Raw genomic sequence first — 25,415 nt, 5'->3', positions numbered from 1 at the left:
TCATGTGAATAGATCACAGAAAGACTTTGTTGTGTCATGGACTGATCCTTTTTTGTTGGGGGAAATGCAAACAATTCCAGCATTTACAGCAAAAACAGTTTGTGAAAGAGGAGCAGTTGTTTCATGTTTTGTTGTCACATTTTCCTGATTCCAGCATTTCCTACATAACCAGAAGTAATTCCACACAGGACAGGGGAGAGAGTGACCCGAGGCTCAGTAGCACCAGTGCCAAAAAGGTGCTTGAGTAGTCTTTGGATGAAGCTCTTTAGACACTCCTACTCAGCCTTATTCATTTCAAGGAGATTGATATTGGGCAAGTTAATACAGTTTCAAGTATGTTTTAAGCCTGCAGTACCAGGGATCAGCTGCAGACATGGAACAAGGACTGAGCTGAGTGTGAAATCGGGTAGCTGAGAGGGGGGGAAGAGAAGATGGTTCCTTTCAGCTGTGCTCTTCCTCGGGTTTAAATGTACATGAAACTATAGCCTTCCTCTGTCTGGATTTTTTGTTCTACATGGTCCCTTAAAGGGACCTAGTTGTTCCTTTGTTGTATGAGTGTAATCGGGAATTTGATGACCTGGAAAAAACGTATTCAGGCAAAATGCCAGCCAGAGAAGAGAGTCCTCTGAATACTGCACATGGGATCCAGTGTTTCTGTCTGTCATGTTTCCCTTTCAAGTAATTATGTTTTTTTTTTTAATGCTTCTATTGCATTGTTTCTGAAACTATGTCCGCGTTTATACATTTATTTATATTGTTTCTGAAAACACATCCACATTTATACAGTACAAAAATGTTTCAATAAAAGACAAACATAAAAACAAAACAACATTTGCCACATAAAAGGCCATAACTGTTCCTCTCTCCACTTGAATGTGTGAAAGCTTGCATAGGTGTCTATTTTATCTTGCTAAGTTCTACTTGTTTTTTGTAGACAGCTTATTTTACCATACATTAATTCCAATAGCTATTTCTAAATTCTCCTTGTAATAGTAAATAGGCTTTGTGGCTGCAGTATATAAGAATAATAATTCTAACCTATTCCTTACTGATGTTGAAACAGTTTAGTAAACAATGATAAACAAGTTCCAAATTTGAAGTTTTTATTTTAAAAAGATTTACAGTTTCAACCATCTGAGGTATGAATGTGCCGGCGAGAAGGCTTGGTGTTCTCTCATTGCCCCTCAAATAGGGAAAGACAGACGGAGAAGCTGGTGGTGCCTGCCACAGAATAGCTGTTACGATAGATTGAAATGCATAGCATTAAAAATAATTTGAGCTAGAAATAGTGCTTTAAAAACAAAACAAAACAAAATGAAAAAAAACTCCTTTACTCGGGATTCTGGACACAGTGAGGAATTGCAGTTCTTTCTTCTACCCTAAGTGTCAAGGATGCAGAGGTTTTTTTCCAAGGAATGTAGCTCTGCCCCTGAATTCAGGGACCATCTTTGCTGCTTTTCTTGTCTTCACAGTTCATGATGAAAGAGACAAAAATGACACATGAAAGATCATATGGGTCCTGAGGAATTTTCTAAGCTGTATCATTTATTTTGAGATTTATTGGTAAAACTAATCTGAAGATGATTTTTTTCCGATTTGTAAGCTTTTTCTTCATTTTAATTCAATGTACCTAAAGATACTCTCAAATACTTTCAATTCTTCTCTCTTTCCATTGTGTAGCTAGCCCCTTTCACAGCATAATTGCTGTTGAGCGTATTTTATTTCCTTACTAACCTGCTTGGCTTCTTCCCTTTTAGCATTTCTGTTCTCTGACATAAGCCTGCCACTGTTAAGAGGCAATACCATTGTTCAAGGAACTTGCTTAAACAACATGTGCTTTGTTCCTCTTAAGCACCCTAAAGAAATGTCATTTGAAGGATAACAGAGATAAAAACTATCAGACCTTTTATAAATATTTTCATCCAAGATCAGTGACATTGCTTGCTTGTCCCACAGCCTTTCACCCCAGCAAGTACAGAAATCAAATTATAAAAGAAAATTTACTCCATCCAAAAATGCATTATAATAAAGGAAAGAAAAAATAAAGTTTTTTAATTAAAAAAAAAAAATCTGATTTGGAGTAAATAAATTGACAGACAGCACTGATGTAGAGATTGTTTTACTTAGCTAAATTACATTTTAGTGAGGATTTTCTATATGCACAGTATTTTGGATTAACTATTCTAAATTCTGTCATGCAATTTCAGGTTGATGGTGCCTTTTCCTAGTGTGGTTCAGAGTGGATCAGATTTTGCTGAGTTGGGAAATGCACTTGGTACAGAAGGAAGTAGGATTCATGGATTTACTACAGTTTGACTGATATGTATAAAGGAAATGTAGTTCTGGAATCATTTTCATTCATACAGGGAGAAAAAAAGGCTGAAAAGAATAGATGGATAGCTTTAGTGCTGTTGTTATCACAAAGAATTGTAGAAAGGTTCAGAGATAAAGTGTTGATTTACTGATTTACTTGAAAGGACATTAAAAGCGAGTAGGTATAGTCTACAAAGAAATCGATTAAGTAATTTTACTTGTGACATCGCCAATACTAAGAGAAAAGAGGTATTGAAGTTTGCATTGATTATTAGACATTATACTGTATTAGTTGACCCAAATATTAGACTTTTTTTAACTTTTAACTTTTTTTTTTTTTTTCTTACTTCAAGGACAGATACCAAACATCACTTTAAAAAATAAATAAAATTAAGTTTCTGAATTCCTAATTTCACATTCTCAGAGCTTTTAAAGCTTGTGGTGGATATAATACATGTGCTTTAATGCAGAGATATTGTAGGAGGAAAAGTAATTTGCTGGAGGTGGACTGCTCTTTGCTTAATTATCACATCTCCAACAGAGCTTAATTCAGCTCTGACATACGCTAGCAAAAATCTCATTCACACAGAAGCAACATTCAGCTGCGGCTCTGCAGTAGATCATGCTCGAGTCTCACCAGATGGCATTTCTTCTTCAGGTGTATGTCACTCTGGGTATGTATATGCTTCAGACAAGTTAGATTATGGGGTGGTTTTGTTCAGTTTTAACACCAGCATCCTTCATGTACCTACTCTACACATAGCTTAGTCATTTTACACTTCCAAGTAGTACCATAAGGATAGCAAAGAAGGGGTTTCCTTATTCTCTTATTTCTCTTATTGTCAGTAAGACAGAATATGGTGATTATTTGCTGTTGGCTCAAACATTTCCAAAATCTTCCACAATATCCAAAATTCCATGCCTGGCCACATCTCATGTTCTCTGGTTCAGATGCTCCTGCACAGATTTTTAAACTGTGCTAATAAGAATCCGAATACTTTAAATTTAGTCCATCTTGCAACTAATGTAATCTTACCTGAATAGGAACAAAAAAAAAGCATCAAGAATTCTTTTGCTGGGCAAACCACATGTTCAGCTATTTCATATGCCTGCCTTTATCTGCTGGAATGCACAAGATGTGAGATTCATGACTGAAACTGTTATCTTCCAAAGTGGCTCATGGTCTCATCAAAGCTTGAAGTAAGCTCCAGCATTTTTGTTTTCAGAAATCAGAGCCTGCTAAGTACACCACTGAGTAGACAAATGCCCAACTGCTGTAGCAGTCACAGAATAATAAAGAGTTGGCAAGATTCTGATGTTCTTGCACCCTGCTGAGATAAAAATTTTGGAGATGACAACACCATTGATGCTCCCAACATGGACATCAATAACCATAGTTACTCCAGGACTGGTCTCAATATTGATCTCAGCTATAGATAATGAGATACAGCCACCTAAACTCATCCATCACTGGGTTGGAGATAGCTGTTAGCCCAAATACAAACTGTTGTACCAAGTACACTTTAAACTTATGCAACATTGCTGAAGAGGTTTGGTTCTCCAGTCTCTGCTCTCCTCACTGAATTCCACCTATTCTTGGTGGTCTACCTATCACCAGCCTATTGGACATCTTATGAGAGTGTCTTGTGGGTGATACTTGAAAATGACTGACAGCTGGCAAGCTATCTGCTATCTGTCTTTATATGAACTACCATCACACTTCTTTCAGGCACTGTCTTTTAGATTTTGGTCTGTGCCAATAAGAGATGAGAGTCTTCTTGTTGTCATGGGCTGATGCTTTCCCAGTGAGGCATGAGTATGTGGAAGAGTTAGGGCCCATGGCACATCATTAGTGTGTCTGGAGACTCAAAAGACAGGCACATATGGATGGGTCACAGCTGGGAAGTTTTGTCATGTCTGCTTCCAATTCAGGCAGGATTATCCACATTAATGAGTGACTGCTAAATTCAATGAAAACACTGTGATGGGTACCAGCCAAAGAAAGACATGACTAATTCAGAAAGAGGCAAGACAAAGAGCTTGGATATTTTTACAGGGACTGTGATCTAGCCTTCTAAGGTGCATTAGTTGTACAGAGAGATACTGTCAAGCTAAAGCACACCTAGGGTCAGAGGCCCCAAGTGACTTGACCTTTCTGTGAGGAAACTGTATACCTCAGCTCTGCTATAGCTCTTTGACTAACTGCCAGGTCTTGCCAACAGGAATCATATTTTCATATAGGGCAGGATGACACCTTGCTCTCATGACAACACAGAAGAACTTAATTTTAATGATACAGAAAGGCCCGCTCTTAGGCAAGTAGCTTCTCATGAAGAAGTGAACACATTGGATATCCTGACCACCTATGGCCTAGAGTGTGTAGCTGTAGGCTTCAGGTCCCACTAGACAAAGTGGGACCTTTTTAGAGCTTCAGCACGTAGATACAGTGATATATGTTCACCAAAAGAACTAGGACCTCTTACACTGGGCAGTGGGAGGTGGACACATCTGCTCTCTAACGCAGACTGTACAACTGCCAAAAGAGTGTCCAGTGGCCCAGCATCCCAAATGCAGTCTTCCTTCAGAAGCCAACTGCTTCTAAGATACTGCTGTGGGAGTCACCCTTTCTTTTCTTTAACAATATTCTTGCTCTTGAGACAACCCAATAGATTTAACAAGAAAGCAGAGAATTCTTTGTTAAACCCAGTCTAGAAAATGCGGCTCTTCAGACTCTATCTTGCCCTTTTACTTCAAAATTAATTGTTAGGACCTAAGCTATCTGCCCACAAAAAATTTATACTACATTGTTTCAATCTTCTGTGTTAGAGACAACTTTTATTTCTTTTCCTTCTGCAAAGATTTTTTTTCTCTGTAGACCCTTTTTCAAACAAAATTGCTTCTTGTAAGAGCTTCTCCTTTCTTGCCACTGTAAACTCCCCATGTATGTACTCAAGGTGGATAAAAAAGGCTGTTTCTTTCCTGTCCTAAAGAAATTCCTAGAATCATTTAGGTTGGAAAAGACCTATAAGATCACCAGGTCCAACCGTTAACCTAGCATTAAACTATGTCCCTAAGCATCACATCTACACGTCTTTTGAACAGCTCAGGGGTGGAGACTCAATTCCTTCCCTGGGCAGCCTGTCCCAATGCTTCACAACTGTTTTTGTGAAGAAATATTTCCTAATATCTAACCTAAACCTCCCCTAGCACAATTTGAGGCCATTTATTCTTGTCCTGTTGCTTGTTTCCTGGGAAATGTCACTGATCCCTACCCCAACCTCCTTTCAGGTAGCTGTAGAGAGCAATAAGGTCTCCCATGAGCTTCCTCTACTGTATGCTAAACAACCCCAGTTCCCTCAATCTCTCTTCACAGGTCTTGTGTTCCAGACCCTTCACCAGCTTTGTTGCCCTTCTCTGGACACGCTCCAGTGCCTTGATGTCCTTCTTGTAGTGAGGAGCCCAAAACTGAGCACAGTATTTGAGGTGCAGCCTCACCAGAGCTGAGTACAAGGCAACAATCACCTCTCTGGTCCTTCTGGCCATGCTGTTTCTGATACAAGTCAGGATGCTGTTGGCCTTCTTGGCCACCTGAGCACACTGCTGTGTTCACAGTAGTCCATAAGTTATCTCACTTGTAGGCTGGTAATACCTGATTTTATCATTTCATGTTTAAAGTGTAAGACTGATTCACGGTTATTCTAGCAGGTCTAAGGAGATAACATATGATATACCTGGAATTACCAGTCAATAATGTTGCATCTTGAACTTCTCAAAAATGCTGGCACTCTTTGTAAAATGTATGGTATGTTTAAGATAAGGAACTCCAGTTTTCACCTAGACAGCTAGGTGATGAGAGACATCTATAGAGTGGTGATTCATGTTGTGACCTGTTTGATTTCTACCCAGATAGTGTGGAACTGAAGAACCTTGCAATTAGAATTCATATTCAGGCCTAGAAAACACAAGAAAAGGTATCATTCTTCTCCACAGTGATCATTTGTTTGACAAACCACATGAAAGGGTGCATTTCTGCCTATATGAATCATGGTGAAAGTACATGAAAATCCTAGACTGAAAAACTCCTTAAAACCATTTGTTTTCTTCCTGTTCTGTGAAATTCCACCTTGATTGCCTGATAGAAATCTAGTTTCCTAGATTTTTTAGTTTCCTAGTTTCTAGTTAACCTTCCATAAAAGAGGTTATTTTGTATCTTGTATTTTCAGCAATAATTTGTGTAAAACAGTTCTTTGATACCAGATAGATTAGCCTTTAAAGAAAAAGTATAAATTGCAAGACTTTACAGTTGGACGCCCATGCACAAAAGTATGAACAAGAAACTGCCCAAAGCACAAGTGCAATATTTCAAGTTATGGGAAGTACTGTCCACAGAATTCCTTGCAAACTAACCCATTACAGTACATTAGCAGTGTTCATTTCAGGGCTATGCTTCATAGCAAAAGTTTTCTTTATCTCAGCAGGCCTTTCACTATACATCTGTCTCACAGAGAGTGAAAATGTTATTTATTTAATAGGATTCAAGAGTAAGTCTCTACTTGTTATCAACTGACTTCTCCTTTCTAATACAAAATCATATTCCGTATATATCCACTTGCTGCAGAAGCATGTTCATGACAGAGCAGCAAGACGGCTATATAGAGCAGACCCTCACATTTTTTATATATTGTCAGCTAGGCATAAATAAGGTCAAATTCTGTGTTTAATAGATATGCACTTCATGGATAGATATAACAGAAATTCTGACCATTGTTTGAGTGAGAGATTTTTATTATTGCTGTGATTTTGCTAATTATGTAAAATGGGATCATCTTTGAATTACCACATACTGATAATCTTGAATTATCAAATTGTACAAGGAAGCATTTGTTTACTTTCCCTGCTCTTACAGTGGCTCCTCGGGAATGTCCTCCATTCCTCCTTTAAGCCCTGAGCAACGGAGGCTTCAGTAGAAGAGTTGAGGCAACACTGAGGCCTTCCCTTTTACTAAACTTCATGTTTCCCCATAGGATTCATAAAATAAGGGACATGTTCAGGTGAAGATGGATCTGTACCGATTCTTAAGAAGGTTCATCTTATCTTGGTACACAGCCTGACAAGATAATTCATCCAGCCTACAAGCTTGTTCCAGGACACTGCCTTTCCCAGGATTTATAAGCCCTTTCCCTGTTATGTGTGCCCTTGACATGAAGATACTCCTTTAATGTCCTCAAGAGAAATAGCAGGCAAAAGTATTCTCCTCTCACTTGGAGTTCAGACCAATGCTGTTGCCACTGGTTGCCAGCTACATGAACTACTGTAGTAGCACCAGTTACTCCTGTGGTATAACTTATTGAAGATATGGAGAGTACAGAATTTAGTTGGTATGTATGTAGTAATGGCCAACACTGGTGGAAAAGACTCATATGTATGTAGTATGATGTATGTAGTGCCATCATTCTGTGCAGCACAGCAAATCCAGTGCTACCAGCAAGCTCCAAAAGCTATAGCGGTCCTGCTATGCAAAAGGGAGAGGATACAGAATGTGACACTTCTCCAATACTAATCGTATCTCAGAGATCTGCAGTTCAGGAAGGTAACGTATTTAGGATGCCTGGAGTGTAATTTCTGAGGCTCACGAATTGCCTAACAGGGCACCAGCTCTCAAGAAAAGACCTTGGTACAAATGGCTTTCTGCAGGCAGGGTATTGCCCGATAGAAGATCTTGTCTTAGCAGCTGTTACCGTGTCAGTCATGAGAATCAGTAAAACCTATCAACCTTTAGATAGATGTCAAGTCTGATAAATAAATCTCCGTGTGAAAAACAAAAGAAATTGGGATTAGTAGTAATGGGACTTAGTTCCTCCTTTATTGCACAGTTATATTTTTACTAAAATTCTGCTATTAGTGGCTTAGAAAAGAGAATAGTTGCTTCCTGAAGAGGTGGTAAGAGAATGTCAGGACTACAAGGACTATAGTAAGGAAATTAAAAGGAGCAAATAGACCATGACTGTTCAGAGGGACTCAAAACAATAGAGTTTTGAGTCTGAAATAAGTTGTTACTTTGCATGTGGTTACTACACTGGAGTACAAAAATGAATCTTCAGCCTCATGGTGCAGATCTGCATGATTTCAGCTGAACAAAGCACTCAGGGACCACTCGGGAGCAGGAATGAATACTCTGCTGTGATCTTTCAGCAGCCTGTGGACTCCACAGAGTGCTTTCAGGCATCTGGACAAGACCGTCAGCCCTTGTGGAACCAACAGAGAGCAATATTCCTTTTTTTCTTCTAATTTTCACACAGAATCACACAGAATTTCTAGGTTGGAAGAGACCTCAAGGTCATCGAGTCCAACCTCTGACCTAACGCTAGCAGTCCCTACTAAACCATATCCCTAAGCTCTACATCTAAACATCTTTTGAAGACTTCCAGGGATGGTGACTCCACCACTTCCCTGGGCAGCCTGTTCCAATGCCTCTGATAGCTTACAGGATGTGGTGGTCGTTCATTTAAATTGTGTATTATTGCATAGCACTGTAGGTAGCTACAGAGGGAAAATATATACGTACCTTTTTACTTATGTGCGTTATGTACCTGAGAGAAATTTATTTTAAAGCTGTTAACTGTTGTAAGCCTAAACTTTCTGTTTCCTTTATGCTACAGACAACAAAAACTGAGAAATAGCCATCACCTACTCTGGGTCTGAAATGATCTGACATTATTTTCAAATGACAATCTACTGTGCTCTTCAGTTAAGTGCAATTCCATGTTTACAGACAGAAGGGTCAGTAAAGTCTTTCTTTTGGTTGTTCACACTGTTCAGTCTCTTGCTACTTAATGTGTAGTATGAGCAGCTTGATTCATATCTGCTGGCCTGGAGTAAGGGCAAATCGCATGTGACCTTCCCTATGCTTGAGCACTTGTCTTTCTTGGATAACTTAGGCCTTTTGCTAATTAAGCTGTTCATATATAACATATTACGTATTTCTGTAATCTTTTTTATACAGTTCTCTTAAAATATACCAGAGAATTTGTAACAACTGAAGATGGAAGAACTAACCCTAAACGGTTTGCTGGACTTTTTTTATCAATACTGTTTTTCTAGACATCTAGTACCTGGTTGGAGGACAGAAATGAACAAAGTAAAGGAATATAAGCCCAGTTCAGTTTTGGCTGTCACACTTCTAGAGACACAAAGGTTAAATCTAAATATTTATTTTATTTATTTTTAATTATTCTATTTTATTTTATTTTATTATTATTTTACATTTATTTTATTTTATTTTATTTTATTTATTTTTTAACATTTATTATAAACATTACATTTAATGCCTTTAGAAAAATGAAAAATGAAAATATTTTAGTTCTGTTTTCCCACTAGATTTAAATGCCCAGAGATAATAAAAGGAGAGTTCAAAACCACAAGCATTGCCACAGATTATCTGAGTCCATGTCAATATGTTTGTTATTTAAACATCTTAATTATCACATTCTTTTTTCTTTTTTTTAGTTTTAAATATACACAGAAATACATTGCACTATTATATCTAAAAAAAATATTACTTTGTTTGCCATTATGTTCTAGTTTTTTTTTCAAGCATCCCCAAAACTATTTTATTCAAAACTATATTCCACAGTCAATGTATCATTTCTGTTCTCATTTGTTATGAAGATTTCAGTTCCCACCTAGTACTGTTACGATATAATGGCAGAAATAAGTGTGTACTACAGCTTTTAGAAAAAAAAAAAAAAAGGCAAATAAGCACCAAGCCACTAAATGTCTAATTTTGACTTTTTTCTTAGTATATTTTCCTTTATCAAGCACAGTAATGAAATCTTTGGATGTAGAAAATATAACCATAAGAAATAAACACCCACATCTATTAGTAAAAAGTATAAATACTACTCCTGGAAGCATTTATGATTGTTGAGTTTATGGGATGCTATTTGAAGCCAGCAAAGGACACAAAATTTTAAATACATTTTCACAATTAATAGTTTATTTTTACTGCAATTTACTGTAATCTAATTTTCATGCAACAAGTGTATTACAAGTTATACACTTGTATATACTTCACTTCAATAATAGATTGAAGTGAAGAGAGGTCAGACAGTGTTTCTGTATTATGTATTTTGATACGTACATTCTTTGCTAAAATATCTGTAACACAATGGATTTTTTTCCCTAAAGTTTAAAAATCATATATCCAAAAAGAAAAGCATATAAGCTCTTTATAGAGGAAGAATTAATGAACAAAGACATTGCCAATGACAATGTTTGATATGTTTTTTGTGTTTTTACTTGTGAATAGAAAGTTTTCTAACTAGAATTATTCTAATTGTAAATAATTAAAAGTGTATTGTTTTCTAAAAACTGGCATTTGATTTCATATTTTCTTATTTTAGTTTTCTTGTTTTTACAAGCATTTGAAAGTGGACAAAATCAGTTGAAAACAGTTTATTTTGATAGAATATTTCCTAGTCTTTTCCTCTTTCTGCAAGCTGTTCTTATTTTTCAGTCAGCTGTATCCCTGGGATTTGTTGCTTTCTTATGAGCAGGATCTCAAAGAGCTGCCAGATATTAGTACTGATGATAGCATTCTTGTCATACCTAACATTTTATTTAATTTTTCCCTAGTAGAGAGCAGTACAGTAAAAATAAATAAATAATAATAATAATAATAAAAGCTGGTGAAAAATGCAGTGCCCTAAATGTACCCTAGAAATTGTTATAGGAAATTATCACAGCAGTCCATGTGTTCCCATTTCTTTGAGCAGGTTAGGCTTTTCTGTGCAGAATCATTATTGAATGGGGTTCTTTTTCATTGGAACTCATATTTTCTGATGAAAGAAAGAGACACATGTTTATCTCCTTTTTTTTTTTTTTTTTTCTTAAATATAGCATAGACAGCAGCTAAAGCACAAGAGTGTACTATTTTTTTTATGCTTCCAGCTAGGTTCAGAAGTTGTGCTCTTCAGTCAACCTGCATAGTTGGCCTTGATCAGAAATAGCAAATTCTTTGCAGATATTCCCTTATCTTTAAAACAAACAAACAAACAAAGCAACAACAACAGCATCAAAAGCCCTCCCATTCCTCTCTGCAGAATTATGGAATTAGAAAACTAAAATAAAATATTGCTCACTAAGGAGAGTTAGTAATAAAATCAGATAAAATGTAGTCTATCCTATGAAATACGATAGACAAAGGCATGTTGAGAAGTATATTTATGTACTTGGATGTTAGTGACATGAACAGATACTGTCAGTGAATCACATTGGGAAGATACCCTAATATATTATACAAGAATGGGTTTTGCCTGTCGAGTTGTAGGTGCCCCCCACGAAGACTTAGTTTCCATGTGACATTTCACATGGTGTTGTTCATCTTGCTGAAATTGAAGGCTGTGCCATTGTTAAGATTTCTGTGATAGTGCTAAGATGAAATACAATCAATATGAAATAAAAACTTTTCTCATTGAAGTTCCTGACAGAATAATGAATGAAAGCGAATACATCACTCAAAAAGCCAATTCCATTATCCATGAGCAGATTATCTGGCATGCACATAAATAATGCCAGGCTAGTTGGACACCTAAGGTTAGTGAGAGTACTATGTAATTGCAGCTTGTCTATTGATGCTTTAACAGCGATCTAAAACCACATTTTAAATCCCAACTTCTGCATGAGACTTTTTCCAAACAGGTGAACAAAACTGCAGGATTGGAAGACTAATTAGGGAAATTGAACTAATAGCATTAATAATAACTGTAGCACTAATAATAACATTAATAGCACTAATAATAACATTCCATATGAAATGTGGATTTTCAGAAAGAGCTTATTTTTCAGGATGCTATCCTTCATTCTCCTGAAATCTTTGTGAATTGACGACCCCATGTATGACAAGTACAAATTATAGAAATGTACCTCAGCACCTCCAAATTGTTGACCAGTTCTGGGTTTATTAATGCAGACCAAAGGAGTATAAAGGAGTATACAAACAGGTTCAGAATAAACATAAGAAGGTTGATTCCACAATAAAAGCAGACTGATGTTCACCATAACATATATATAACATATATGTTTATTTGTAGGCATAGCAGAGCTGATGTCCACTGCAGGAATATAACATCCCTGCAGTTCAGAGGACCAAACTGCAAATATCTCAAGTGTCTTACTTTTCATGGAGTGAGAGGAGTGCCTCCAATGAGGCATTTACGTCAGATGTCTGAAATACCTAATGTAAACAGCCTCTAAATCATCTAATCTCACTTCCTGTAAACAAAAGGCCATGTCATTTTTCTCAGAAAAATAGAGTAAAGAGGACTTTTAGTACACTGCCTAGTATTATTTGCGAGAGTTGGAAATCTTTTTCTGTGTCAAATATACCCAAAACATTTCAAGGGTTGACTATGCCTAAATTCAGCTTCTAATAGTTGAACCAGTTATGTCTTCATCTGAAACACTAGTCTTCTCCATTTTGTGTTCTTCTTTTTCCACTGTTGGATGTATATAGCATGATAAGGGGCTTCTTCGTATTTCTTCAATAATGAGTAGATAGGAGACTCAGGAAGCTTAAGTCAAAAAGCTCTTCTTCTCAGACCCTTGATTATTCTGTGGTCCTGACATTTCTTTTTCCTTCTTGAGACATTGGGCATCATTCCATTAGCGGCTTTATGGATTCTAGATTATGTTGCACAGAATGAACAAATTCCTGTTTACACTGAATTTTTGTCTCCTGTGCGTTGAAAGACCACATTAACCCTTCTTTTCCTGCGGTGTGGGGCCATCCAGGGTGATCTCATACTCCTGTGCCTCTTTCAATGTCAGTCTCCCATACTGGCCAGGTTTTTTGTTCCCCAGTGTTCTGTTTCAATATGGCCAAATGCAATGTTTTCTGGAGTTGTTATATTGAATTTTAGGCTACAACCCAATACAGTGTCCTCCTGGGTATTTTTTGAATCCAGAAGTCCTATAATCTGCCAGTTCTAACACAGTATATTTTAGATTGTATTGAGACATTATAAAAGTAAAATATTAAACAACTCTGGAGCAAAACCCAATTCCTAAGGCAAAATGTGTATATCAATACTTTCCTTTAATGTCTTCTGGATTAAGTTTTGAAATGTGTCAGTAAGTTAGATTTTAATCCATTTTGACATGCCTTATTTTAATAGGATGTAATTTATGCTGTTGTTTAATTATGTTGCCAAAGGGTAAAAAATCAGAAACCTTGAAAAAAAATCAAGTATCTTAAGTCAAGGCAATCTTGATAAAGTATTGGACCTGAAATCATTAAATGTGTACAAGTGTTTAGTAAAGTCTACACTTTGTGAAGGTATGGCGTCTGGCATTATTTGCTATTAGCCTATAAATCTTTATGGATGTAAACCCAATTTATTTATGCTGTTATTTATGTCCAGGACTGACTTCTGGCTAACCAGCCACTACCCCCAAGATTATTTTCTCAAGTACTGAAACCAGTTTGTCTGTCTGCCAATTCTATGGAATTTCCTCCGTTTTTCATGCACTTTTAAGTAAAGGGTAGTGTTTTTTCAGTTCTTCTAACATGTATTAGGACTGAAAAAATATGAAATGAATTTAGTCTGGAAAGGAGAAATGTTAGAAACAAAATCCAGTAGGTAGTATATATGGACCACAGTACGGGCACTGTGCATGTAATAATTCTGTTTATGCTTTACTACTTAGGAGTTTGCTAGTAGTGCCTAGGTAGTCCAATTCCTGAGTGAAGTCAGTTCATGGAGAAGGAACCAGCTGGTTGAAACTAAAATCTAGCAAAGCACAAAGCCCTTGATTGAATAAAGCACTTTGAATAATTTTAAATTCTGTCTCTCTTGATTGAAGGCATGTACTTCATTTGGTCAATTCAATCTGCACTTCAGAAGAACTATAAGTTTCTCACTGACATAAAGCTCTCATGTTGCAGTAGCTGTAAATAATTCTTTTTCTCTCTGTTTCTCTCTGAAACTTCTATTTCTTGTTGGTATTCAGTGACATAGCCTCAACTCTGAGGTATATTACAGAAATGAGTTGCTGAGAGTAATGAATATAAAGCCTACAGTTCCTAGGTAGCTCTACATAGTTGTGCACATACATATTTTTAATGCTACCATAAGAAAATAGTTTTTCACACAGTATTATCACTGAAAGAAGATGAGCAAGACGACTAGTGCACTTGATAAATGCAAGTTCCCCACTTGCTGTATTAAAAATGCATAGATGCTAGATACATTTCTGGCATTCAATGCCAATATATAATATAAAAATTTGGAAATAGTGACAAAGAGAAAATTAATCTACCAAAGAATCATTCTGTAAAGATTTTATCTTCCTCACCAGCTCCTCTTTTCTGGAAATACTATTGCTATCTATAGGAATTTTCACAGTTGAACCTTCAATAAATAGAGGAAAAATTATCAATGTTGGAAAGATTCATAACTGGAAAGAAAAAGAAGCAAACAATATTCTTGGCTTTCTAGAAAAATCACTGAATTTTAGAATTCAAGAAGATGGGATTATTGTTATAGAATTTCACTTTCAAAAGGGATGATATGGGTAGTAACCTACAATAAGTGATGTTACTCAGACAAACCTGATAGTTGCCCTAAATTAAATTTCTCTGACAACTTTATGCATGTTTAGTCCTTACTGAAATTTTTGAAAATATGGAAATCTGTTAGTAACTACCATTATTAAGATTATTATTTTAGAATAATTTGATAGTTAAGAACATAATTGTGTTTCATATATTTGACAAACAAAACTGAGAAAAAATATTTCTATCATTTTAAGAAATAGTAAGCAAGCTACTGGACAGCTTTACATTGGAATCCTTATGTTTAATACAAGCTGGAAAACGAAACAAAGTAAACGTACATTGCTTACATTTTTGGTTGACACTGAATCAACATGCATTTCAAGTATGTTGAAGGATATCATGGAAATACAAAATAATCTGGAGGGTAATGGACAGTTCTAAATGGGGTTTAAATTTAGATAAACATTACATAATGCATGCAAGACAAATATGTAAGCACTGTTGCTGCAGAGTGCTAGATAATGTTGGTTAAGCTCTTGAGCTCTCGATATTCCTCCAAGTCACTTTTCAAGCATAAGTAGATGGAAATCTGATTGCAGCATTGCTGGAAGGGGACACTGTAAGATCCCCTGACTCTGCGCTTACAATCTCTTGAGTGTAGCTGGGATCCATGTACAGGTTTACCTACCTATCCAAACAGAGAAGAAAAGAGGTATCAGTAGCAATACCAGTGGTCTAGAAAGCTTGGGCTTCTTTGAAAATCAGACCCTGATATGAGTCCAAATGAAATTTCTCATAGCAGTTATTCAGGTCCTGCAGTACTCATTCACTCATGACATAGACTGGTAGATTTAGGGGCTCTGCAGCTGTGGGTTCATTTTCTAATGTAAGTACAGCTTGATTCCTCCCACAGGTATGACTTGAATTTATTGCTGTCATGATTGCATTGAAGACCACTGTGGACTCATCAGTTAGGCAGCAGACTGTTCCTCTAAATGTAATTTATTTTTAACACATTAATTTTATATTGGTTTGAAAGTTTTCAAGCCCTTTTGAGACATCATACAGAATATTAATGGTAGGATAATGCTTTCAGGTAGATACACATATAAATACACATGGCAATTCCAAATTTAGTAATGCGTATTATGTGATACAGTTGATAAGAATTCATTTTCACAAACTACTCTCTGTTGAATTAAAAGAAAATAAATCATTAAAGTTCCTTTGATGTTGGTTAGAACTTGAATGCAGCATTGCAAAGCAGGTCGATATTTTCCTATACTGTTTTGTAGTTTGTGGGTTGGTGCGTACTTTCCTGCATAGTTTCTATTTTGCTGCTGAAACTACAGATTAACCCTTCCTGAAGAATGTGTAGAACAGCATGCAAAACCTGCAGAAGTCTTTTTTTTGGCTCTGGGGAGACGAAAGATTTTTGAGTTTTCTCTTTCAGAAGTTCCCATAAAAATTTCTTGTTGCAGCAACATATGTGGAGTTCTCTGGGGAAGAAAAAAAAATCTCAAGTAGATAGTGGATGATTTTGACTTTATATATCAAGTCACAGGCTTAAATGCCCCTGAGTACTTACTGATAATAAACAAAACTTCAAGACTTTACAGTGACAAAATTACTCCAGGGCACAAGTTCAAGAAATATACTTTCCTACACTGTGTAGAGTGTAAGTGGAGCAAATGAGTTGCATTTCAGTAGGGCTGTCTGGCTTTGGTGTCTCTCCCTTACAAAAGTTGTCATTCAAAACTAACATCCGTATCCACAGTCTCTGCTAATAACCCCACTAGTGGGGGAATGCAGAGCAGAATACATGTAAAGCAAGTACAACAAAGCATGGTGCCAAGCAGGAGTTACTCTAAGCAGGCAGTTTGGAAAACACACAGGCAAATCAAGTGTGAAAGTCAGAATGAAAAAAAAATAAAAAATAAATAAATAGCAACAGAAAAATATTAGAATTTGCAATAAGTAAGAATGCAGCAAGTGAAAAAATGTCTGAATATACAATTGCAAATTGAGACCAAAAAGTACACATTGCTAGTTAGCCAGTAAAGCATCCAAATGCCAAGGTGCTAAATAGCAAATAATGCAAATAATGATGAGTGTGTGATCACAGATGGAGTGTGCAGCCCTGTGTTATACAGAGCTAGATGCTGCCCGCTTCTCCTCTTCTTTCGGTATTTGCCAAGTGTCATTTGTGGATGATGCTCGCTGAAGAGGCCAGCAGGGAGATGTCTTGGTACAGACGTGTGCTCACGTTTCTGGCTGGCTGCAGCTACAAAGGTGGCAGAACAGCAGGAAGTGAAAGGCAAAAAAGAAATCAAAGGTGAAAGATAAGGCAGCCAAGCAAAGCAGCACTCATTTGCCTTCTGTTCCACCAGCTTCTTCCTGCTGTGACTTGCTTCTGCCCAGCTTCACGTGGCTAAGCTTCACTAGCTCATTCCTTGAGTAACCATGCCATTCCTTCACTGCTTCAGTACGTGTTAGACAGGATACTTCTTGGGTGTAATACTACAAAAATTCACAAGCATCAATTAACAATTGGCAGTATGTTTTCCTGATGCTGGTCATTTAGTATACATGTACTAGCTTTCAAAGTGTCTACTGCAGCTGTGACAATAGCATTAGACTGTTTTTATGTGGGAATAGTCTGGTTGTTCTATCATCACAAAAGGGTGATCAGAGTCTAGTTTATCCATGTGCAGACTACATTATTGTCTCATAAAATAATGTCCCAGTGCTATGATTGCTTCATTAGGTTTACGCTACATAGACATAATTATGCAGGAGCTAAGAATAGCTCATCTAATTGAAAATAATGATTATAGAGAAAGAACAGTTTTGATTACTGTTACTAAGCAAGCACATACCGTACAACCATTCATGAACTGCACAGAACACATATGGGATTATAACATGTGTTTGTTTTGATTAACAGTTTCTTTCCTGATCCTGACTACAAGTCAAAGGTGTTATCACTTATTTCCTCATTATAATCTTCTTTTCGGAGACCTAGAGGGACCAATGAGAAAGCAATATAAGCTGATCCATTAAATTATGACAAGTTAAGCTTTGAAATAACTTTCAACATTTATCCACAGACACATTTTGGGGAGGATGTAACTTAAATCTTCTTCAGGCACCACAGATGAAACTATGTGTTTTTTTTATGTTTGTGTTTATACTAGTACCCTATGAGATTAAGCATCTTTTTAGAAATGCAAAGTCTGCAATACTGTTAATCTCTTGGTGCTCATTCAGTACAATACCTACATTTAATTCTTCCTGTGTCTAAAACACATAGAACTCTTCTTTATTCCTTGCAAATAAAGCTGATTTTTTACATAGAAATCACTGAAAGTTTGGGGGTTTCATTTATATGGCTGCTGTTGATGTTATCACCCAGCTTTTAGGATAAAAAATGCTGCTTTTGTTGTCCTGCTAATTTATTCTTACTTAAATGTAAGCTTTCTGCTAGAATGCTATGAGAAAATTCCTGAGATCATAAAATTGAATATAACTGTTTTTAGAAATGTTATGACTCTCTCTAGAGGCTCTGAAAAACTCTGCTGTTTTGCCATGTTTAGCTTCCCCTCAGTTCTAATGAAGCATTTTATAGCTCTAGGCTATGTGCTAGCACTGCAGAGATGCAGAGATCACTGCCATCAGGAATTTTTATACATATGACCATTTAAAAAATGAAGTGGTGAGGGAAGATGGGACAAACAGCAATGCAATTGTGCAGTAACACAGCTATCCATTTGCAGAGTCAGTAGTGACAGGCACTTGCACAAGCTCTTCTTGAGTCTTTTTTAAAAATAACAGAAGAAAAAAGGGGGAAGCAGAGTGAAGATTACTTTATGAAAGCATTCCAAACTCTTGTCTTGACTTCAGAAAAGTTGCCTTTTCAGATTGTTTTGGATTTGAAATTCAGTGAATTACAAGAATTTAGAAGTGTTAAGTCTCCATTTATATACATGGAGATTTATTTATTTATTATATATATTTATTAATTTATATTTATTTATATAAATTTAAATATAAAATGTCAATTGAAGCATCAAACATGTTTTCTATCTGATTCTTTTCCAACATGGTCTGACTGTGCAACACATTTCTCAAATTTTGGGGACAATATACCTCAATTTTGCCCTTCCCCCAGCATTGAATGTTAACTTTGAAGCATTGTAAAGGTTGTTTTAAAGGCATGCCACAGTCCCTTTGAGTACCATGTGTCCTAGTCTCACAGATGCCTGTTTGGGAGTCAGTGTAGTGTCCCAGTCTGACCTTCTGTACACTTCTGTGTATTAGCATTTGACCAAATAATCATAATCTCAGTTTCAATTAGATACCTTGTTGTTTTGTTTTTTTTTTCTTCTATTGAGAAAGTTAAATATTAAGCTGAGTTGTGAATTCTGTACCTACAAGTAAATGTGATACAAGGATGAGCAGGACTGAAAAACTGAGTAACACGTTGATTGTGGAATACTTTGATTTGTAGTTATTCACAGCAAGTGGGACTAACTGCACTATGCAGTGCAGTGCACAATAACTAAGAGCAGCAGTACTTTACTCTCGCATTATTGATGTAACTCATAATAGACTCCTCTGCATATAAACTGTTTTCTACTCTGTACAGAACTGCACATGCTAGAGCTAAAGCTGATGCCGCGGATCAGGCCGCTCAGTCTGCTCGCCAGGAATGTGATATTGCAAGAGCAGTTGCCAGAGAACTTTCACCGAATTTCTACCAACCAGGTAATTATAGATTGGTTTTGTTTTGTGGCTAGTCTTTTTTCTTACAGTAGAAAGGTTCTGTGTTAAATTAAAAAGTTCATTCCATTTTGTTGTTCATACAGAAACAGTAGTTATGTGACTGTAATGAAGACTGCATGTTCCTTAGGGTGATTTTGTTTTCATTTTTTAATTATTTGTTGACTGTTGCTTTGTATAAAACAGTGCCAAAAAGTCAGTATCAAGCTTTGTCTGAAGTTAATAGCTTCTTCAGGATGATGTCAACATAAGACTTCAGAGAATATAAATCAACAGAAATTCAGGTTGTTTCTGTATTGTGTTTATTACAGGAACACACTTTTTACTGTCTGAGGGAAATTTTGACGGTCTTGCTAGCTAAGGGCTGAGTTCTGGAGAATGCTTTGCCATTGCACATACATAACTTGAGAGGGACTCTTTCCTCTTATGCCTGTGGTGCTCAGTGGAAGATTAGTCTCAGACTCAGGATATCATAGCATCAATTCTGTGTCACACTGCAACATATTTTCACCTGTCATACGGTTTGGAAAGTTGATGTAAAAGAAGCAATGTGTTTTTTACCTTGTTTTTCTGGTGTCTTTCCAATAAGTTAATATTTTTGTGTACGGCTCTTTAGTTTAAGGTTGAATAGGTAAAATGGATCTTCACTTATGCAAGTTAATGTATTTTCAGAATGTTGTCCTTTCTTTTACCTATCAAATGAGTTTTGATATCATTTATTACTTTTTGAGGACTTGACTGCATTTTTATTCAAAAATAAATTATTGTATATACTTACCATAATCTGCAGATACAAACCCCTTTGTGCTTAAAGGTACTACTACATAGTACAGACCCTATAATTGAAGAACTATCTTTTCAACATTTTCTAAAAATCCACATTTCCTTCATTTTCAATGTATATCACTACATATAACTGGTTCATAAGTCATTATTGTCAGTTAGCTTAAACAACACTTTTTTTTTTTTCTTTAATTCTTAGTATTCTGTTGTAGAGAGCAACCCCATTGGCGTTGGGAGAGTTGGGGCTTTATTATTTTATTTGCTTAGTACATAAGTCAAAGGCTGGTCACCTCACACTGGTTAGAATCTCCATTCCCCTTATCAACCATTCTTTGTATCCATCCTAGTTTAAGTGTGTCTTTCTTTAATGTGGATGACCAGAACTATAGGCGGTGCTCAGCAGAAGTAATTGCAGCAATAAGACTTTACTGGCTTTAACATGGTATCAGTATATCACTGTTGGAAATTACCTCAATACTTCCTCTTCTGTGGATTCATCATATCAGTAGCCCACATTGACTCCTGTGATACCAAAGTCTTTTTCTTTTTTTTCATTTTTTCACTATTTCATTCTTTCATCAACTGATGAACTCCCATTTTATAGCAGCAGTTCATCTTATTGGTCATTAGTTAAGAAGTTCAGTCATGAAGAAAACTAGTAGCAAGGACCCTGTCAAAGAAAGCTTGACTGAGAATAGAAGTGAAGGAGTTAAAGCACTTGGAGTGAAAGTATTTCAAAGCTGCTGAATCCTTGAAATAAGGAAATAGCTAGAATACTCAAGAGAAAATGTAAACGTGTGATGGTGTGAAATGCGACACCAAGAAATCCACCAGATAAAGAATTTGTTAGGTGTCTTTTTTTACTTCCTGCCACTGGATAGGAAGTAACATTGATGACAAATTGGCTGAGATCTGGGGAGGGAAGGTGTAGGATTCTTATTTTCCTCTCACTTAAACTTTTCTTTCAGTTACCAAAGGAAAGGGTTTGTATCCTTTCCCTCATTCCAGCTCTATGTGTCTACAGTGAGTAACAAAACACCTCAACATCTTCTAACTCTATTCTTTGTATGGAAATGTCTATCAATTAGTTAGCTATTTGTCAAAAGATAAATATCTCTTTTGGAATCTAAATTTTACATTTCCTCATTATTTTCAGGATGGCTAAATGCAGGATATTTGTATACATTTGAAAAGATTCTTATTCCCTTTGCTTGGATAACTTCAAGATGCTGAGATTTTGACTAACTTTCATGTATAAGTTGCAGCAAAACACCACTTTTGTATGTCATTGTGATGCTTTCCAGTATTACTGTGTCAGAGAGCCTTCTCATCCCCAGTGCTCATGATGTCTTTTTCAGATACACTCTTCCAAAGCAGTGCCAGTTAACCCTGAGGCTCACATGTACAAGTGCTTACTTATTTACATATTTCTCACATGCCATACTACAAGTGATAGGGCAATATTAGCAATAACTTTTGTCATTTAAGATAATAAAATAGATAAATATATTTTTTAAATATTTACATTCCCTCACACAAACAGCAGCAAGAATCTGCTCTTCAAATACCATTTTCATATGTTTGAATGAAAACTAGGTAAGCATTGTTGCCTACTAATGGCAATTTCTCAGTTTTCTTCTGTTGCTTGAGCTCTTTATTTTTACAATTCCTTTTTAAGCTTCTGTTAGTGCTTCTAAAAACTAATGACACACATTGTATCTCAGTTTGTAAAACTATTGTTAAGAGAAAGCTTACCATTGTGCTAAATTGTCTTGAAAATTACTTATGGTGGGAAAGCGTAATTTTTCTCTTTGCTTCAACTGCTTAGAATGGTAAACAAACATGCTGTCAGCAAGAACTAAATGTATGTACCAAATCAACAAGAAAGGGAAAAGAAATGTGAAATACATATACATCTCCGTAAACAAGTTAAGCATTTTTGTCCGTCTTAAGGAGTGATCTCTGCCTGCACTATCTGAGACCAAAGTCCATATAAATATTTGAAAATCTTTGATAAAGCTCTTAAATTTCAGGTTTTTAAAATGCAGCCTTCTGGGCCATATATCCTAGTATTATACACAATTTATAATTACAGTGAGTATTCATAACTCATTGTACCATGACAGTTCTCACTTCCCAATTACTTTCTCTTCATTTAAATTTTATGTTCATTAAGACATTCATCAGAAGCTGCCAAGATGTTCTAGCTTTGTAATGTAGTTTAAAAGGAGATTGAAATGAGAACAAAGCATTAGGAAGCAAAGCAACATTCAGCAGGTACAAATAATTATGTCAGTCTGAATCATGAATGTTGAGGTGACATAGGAATCTTCAGATTTAATTTGCACACTAATTAATTACCTTAATATTTGCATATAAGGAAAGCAAGTATGAATAAGTGTGATTGAAAAGGTTGGTGCTGTGGTCTAGGGGTTCATAAGGTTGCAGGGAGCTGTTTTCTCTAATCTTGTTCATGCTGGACTCAGACAAAATTCTGCTAGTGGTTGATAGCAATGAAGATAGAATATCTTTGTAGAGCCCTACCCTCAAGGTTGTAGGTTTTGCACATTTAGCAGATGTTGTGGACTTTATTGAGGCCAGACTTTACAGACCTTTTTATTGCTAAATACAACGAATTTTGAGAAATCCCAGCTCTGACCTGTTTGGTTCCTCTAGGGATCACTAAACTTGTAGATGTGTCAGAAAAGAGCATGTCAGAAGAGGAAACAAATGAAACCTGAGCTTTTTCTCAGTCAAGGGAGTTATCCAAGGACAGTTTGAGATTTTTGTATTTTCTCAGAGAAAACCAGTAAAAGTAGTTCTGTGTCTCTTGTTAAAGCCTAGAGAAGGGTAAATAACTAATTGAAGTGATGTATCAAAGACATAACAGAAAAGAAAGGCTTTTGGTACCCAGTGAAAAGGGAGAAGATTGTTCTAGTCCTGCATAAGTTTAATGGACGCTGTGACTTATCCATTCATGCTAAATTCTACAAACCATCTCTAGCATACACTCTTGTAAACACGCTGTCAGGAGGTAAGCTAAAGTATGAACTTGCACAGACTGGACAGCTAAGCTGTAATTGTCTGTGTACATATATATCCTGCAGCAAATGTATACTCTTCTTTCATTCAGTTTGAACGAATAACATTTGATTAAATGAAAGAGGGGTAAAACTACTTTGCTGCAGGGTAAGAGCAGTCTGGGCACTTTACCATGGACCAATTAAGCTCTGGAAATTCAAATCTGAATTGTTTTATGGCAGATTATTTATCAGGCCAACCACTTGCCTAAAGAACACACGTGGCTCGTGAGAATGTCTTCCAGCTTTTGACATCCTGAACAAGGCACAAAAGAAATAGAGAAGCAATTTAGCAGTTAATTCTCGCTAAAGAGATGGACAGAATTTTAGGTGAAATATATGAGCAGGGAACAAATATTTTCTAATAAAAAGAATAAGAATTTATAGTTTTTACCAGGATTTTTTCTTATTTTGTTTGGATACCGTTACAGCAACACTATCACTTAACATTCTGACATTACTGGTTTCAAAAATAAAAGTATTTTAAGCAATAGGCAACTTCTGATGGTTTCTAGTGCCTTAAAGAGAAACTGCGTTTTACATTTTCTTTTGACCAGTAGTTGACGTCTATAGCCTCGGAAGAAAACACATCCTTCCCATCTTCCTCCTCTCTGCCATCTCTACCTCCTCCAGTTCACAAAATACAAACTCCATATGGACAGGAAAGAGAGATTTCTTCCTGATGCTAATTAACAGGAATGTACTGGCTAAATGCATGTGGACCAGGCCAGATATTTTTATTTTAAAAGCCAATTACAATGAGCATTTCCCCCTGATTATAGTTACCAGCCATGCCATCAGTTTGTGCCTTAAAGCATAAGGAAGCTCACTAGTTATTCTTAGTCATGCAAGAGCCTGTTCATTTTCTGAAATGATTTGACATACGGCTTCATCATCCTCATGCAACTGTTGTTGGATTCTTCCTGTGGCATCTTTCCTGTACAATTTATTATTTCCATCCTCTTTCTACATAAGTCTGGAGAACCTTATACTGAGGCACTCGTGTTTTGTCTGATAATCAAAGAAACAAGGTGGGCTAAAAGAAAAGGTGAGCTTCAAGCTTTATTCTTGTTCTCTCCTTTATTTTTATAACTATTGTCTGACCACTTGACTTCCAAATTTATCACCTGTCTTGCCAAACCCTAGATACAGACGCCCTCACCCTTCCACATCTGTTGTCCTGCCCACTGACAACCACTCAACTCACTGGGAGCCTGCATCCATCCTGCCCCACTGTCACGCACATGCTAGCTCAGCTCGCTCCTGAATGCATCTAGGTTAAGAGAGAAGGGAGTTGGGAGAAGGAGAAGAAGGAGAAAGGAGAAAGGAGAAAGGAGAAAGGAGAAGGAGAAGGAGAAGGAGAAGGAGAAGGAGAAGGAGAAGGAGAAGGAGAAGGAGAAGGAGAAGGAGAAGGAGAAGGAGAAGGAGAAGGAGAAGGAGAAGGAGAAGGAGAAGGAGAAGGAGAAGGAGAAGGAGAAGGAGAGACTGCAAAGGAATGGCCTTCATTCTTCCAGAATGCTTTCTCAGTCACTCCAACATACTTTTGAGTGACATAATCAAGTGACTTGCTTAGGGAAAAAAAGCACGTAATTAAATTTAAAAACTAATAACAGAGAGCCAGCTTCCTGTAGAGAAATAAAGCTGTTGAAATTACTGTAATTTTCACAGGCTTCCATTAAGTACTGAGCTAGTTAATTTACATCTAGATACAACTATGAAGGCTACAGAATCTGACTGTGAAGCTAACCGGTTAGTCAGGCAACTAGCCTGGGCTAACTTGGGTTTTGTCACTGCAAAGTTGCTATAATGAAGTACCTTCTTAAAGCCTTCTATAAAGCCTCTGAGCTGCCACCATGGGAGGTATGAGAGAAGGACGTCAGTGCTACCTTAGCATTTTAATT

At 36.5% G+C, this 25,415-nt stretch overlaps 1 protein-coding gene across 6 annotated transcripts in view; it reads left to right on the top strand.

Annotated features, from left to right (window-relative positions):
- The window catches only part of JPH1 (junctophilin 1), an 89,541-nt gene that overhangs the window by 34,360 nt on the left and 29,766 nt on the right, over positions 1-25,415 (top strand). For all 6 annotated transcript variants that reach the window (XM_082753122.1, XM_082753118.1, XM_082753120.1 and 3 more), the window contains exon 3: positions 19,518-19,636. In XM_082753122.1, coding sequence (XP_082609248.1) covers positions 19,518-19,636 — 119 coding nt within the window. The remainder of the gene's footprint in view (positions 1-19,517; positions 19,637-25,415) is intronic.

Source organism: Aythya marila (genome assembly GCF_965140915.1).
Source record: "Aythya marila genome assembly, chromosome: 2".
NCBI classification, from domain to species: domain Eukaryota; kingdom Metazoa; phylum Chordata; class Aves; order Anseriformes; family Anatidae; genus Aythya; species Aythya marila.
The sequence above is the reverse complement of the archived record's forward strand: the minus strand, read 5'-3'. Positions and strand labels throughout refer to the sequence as shown.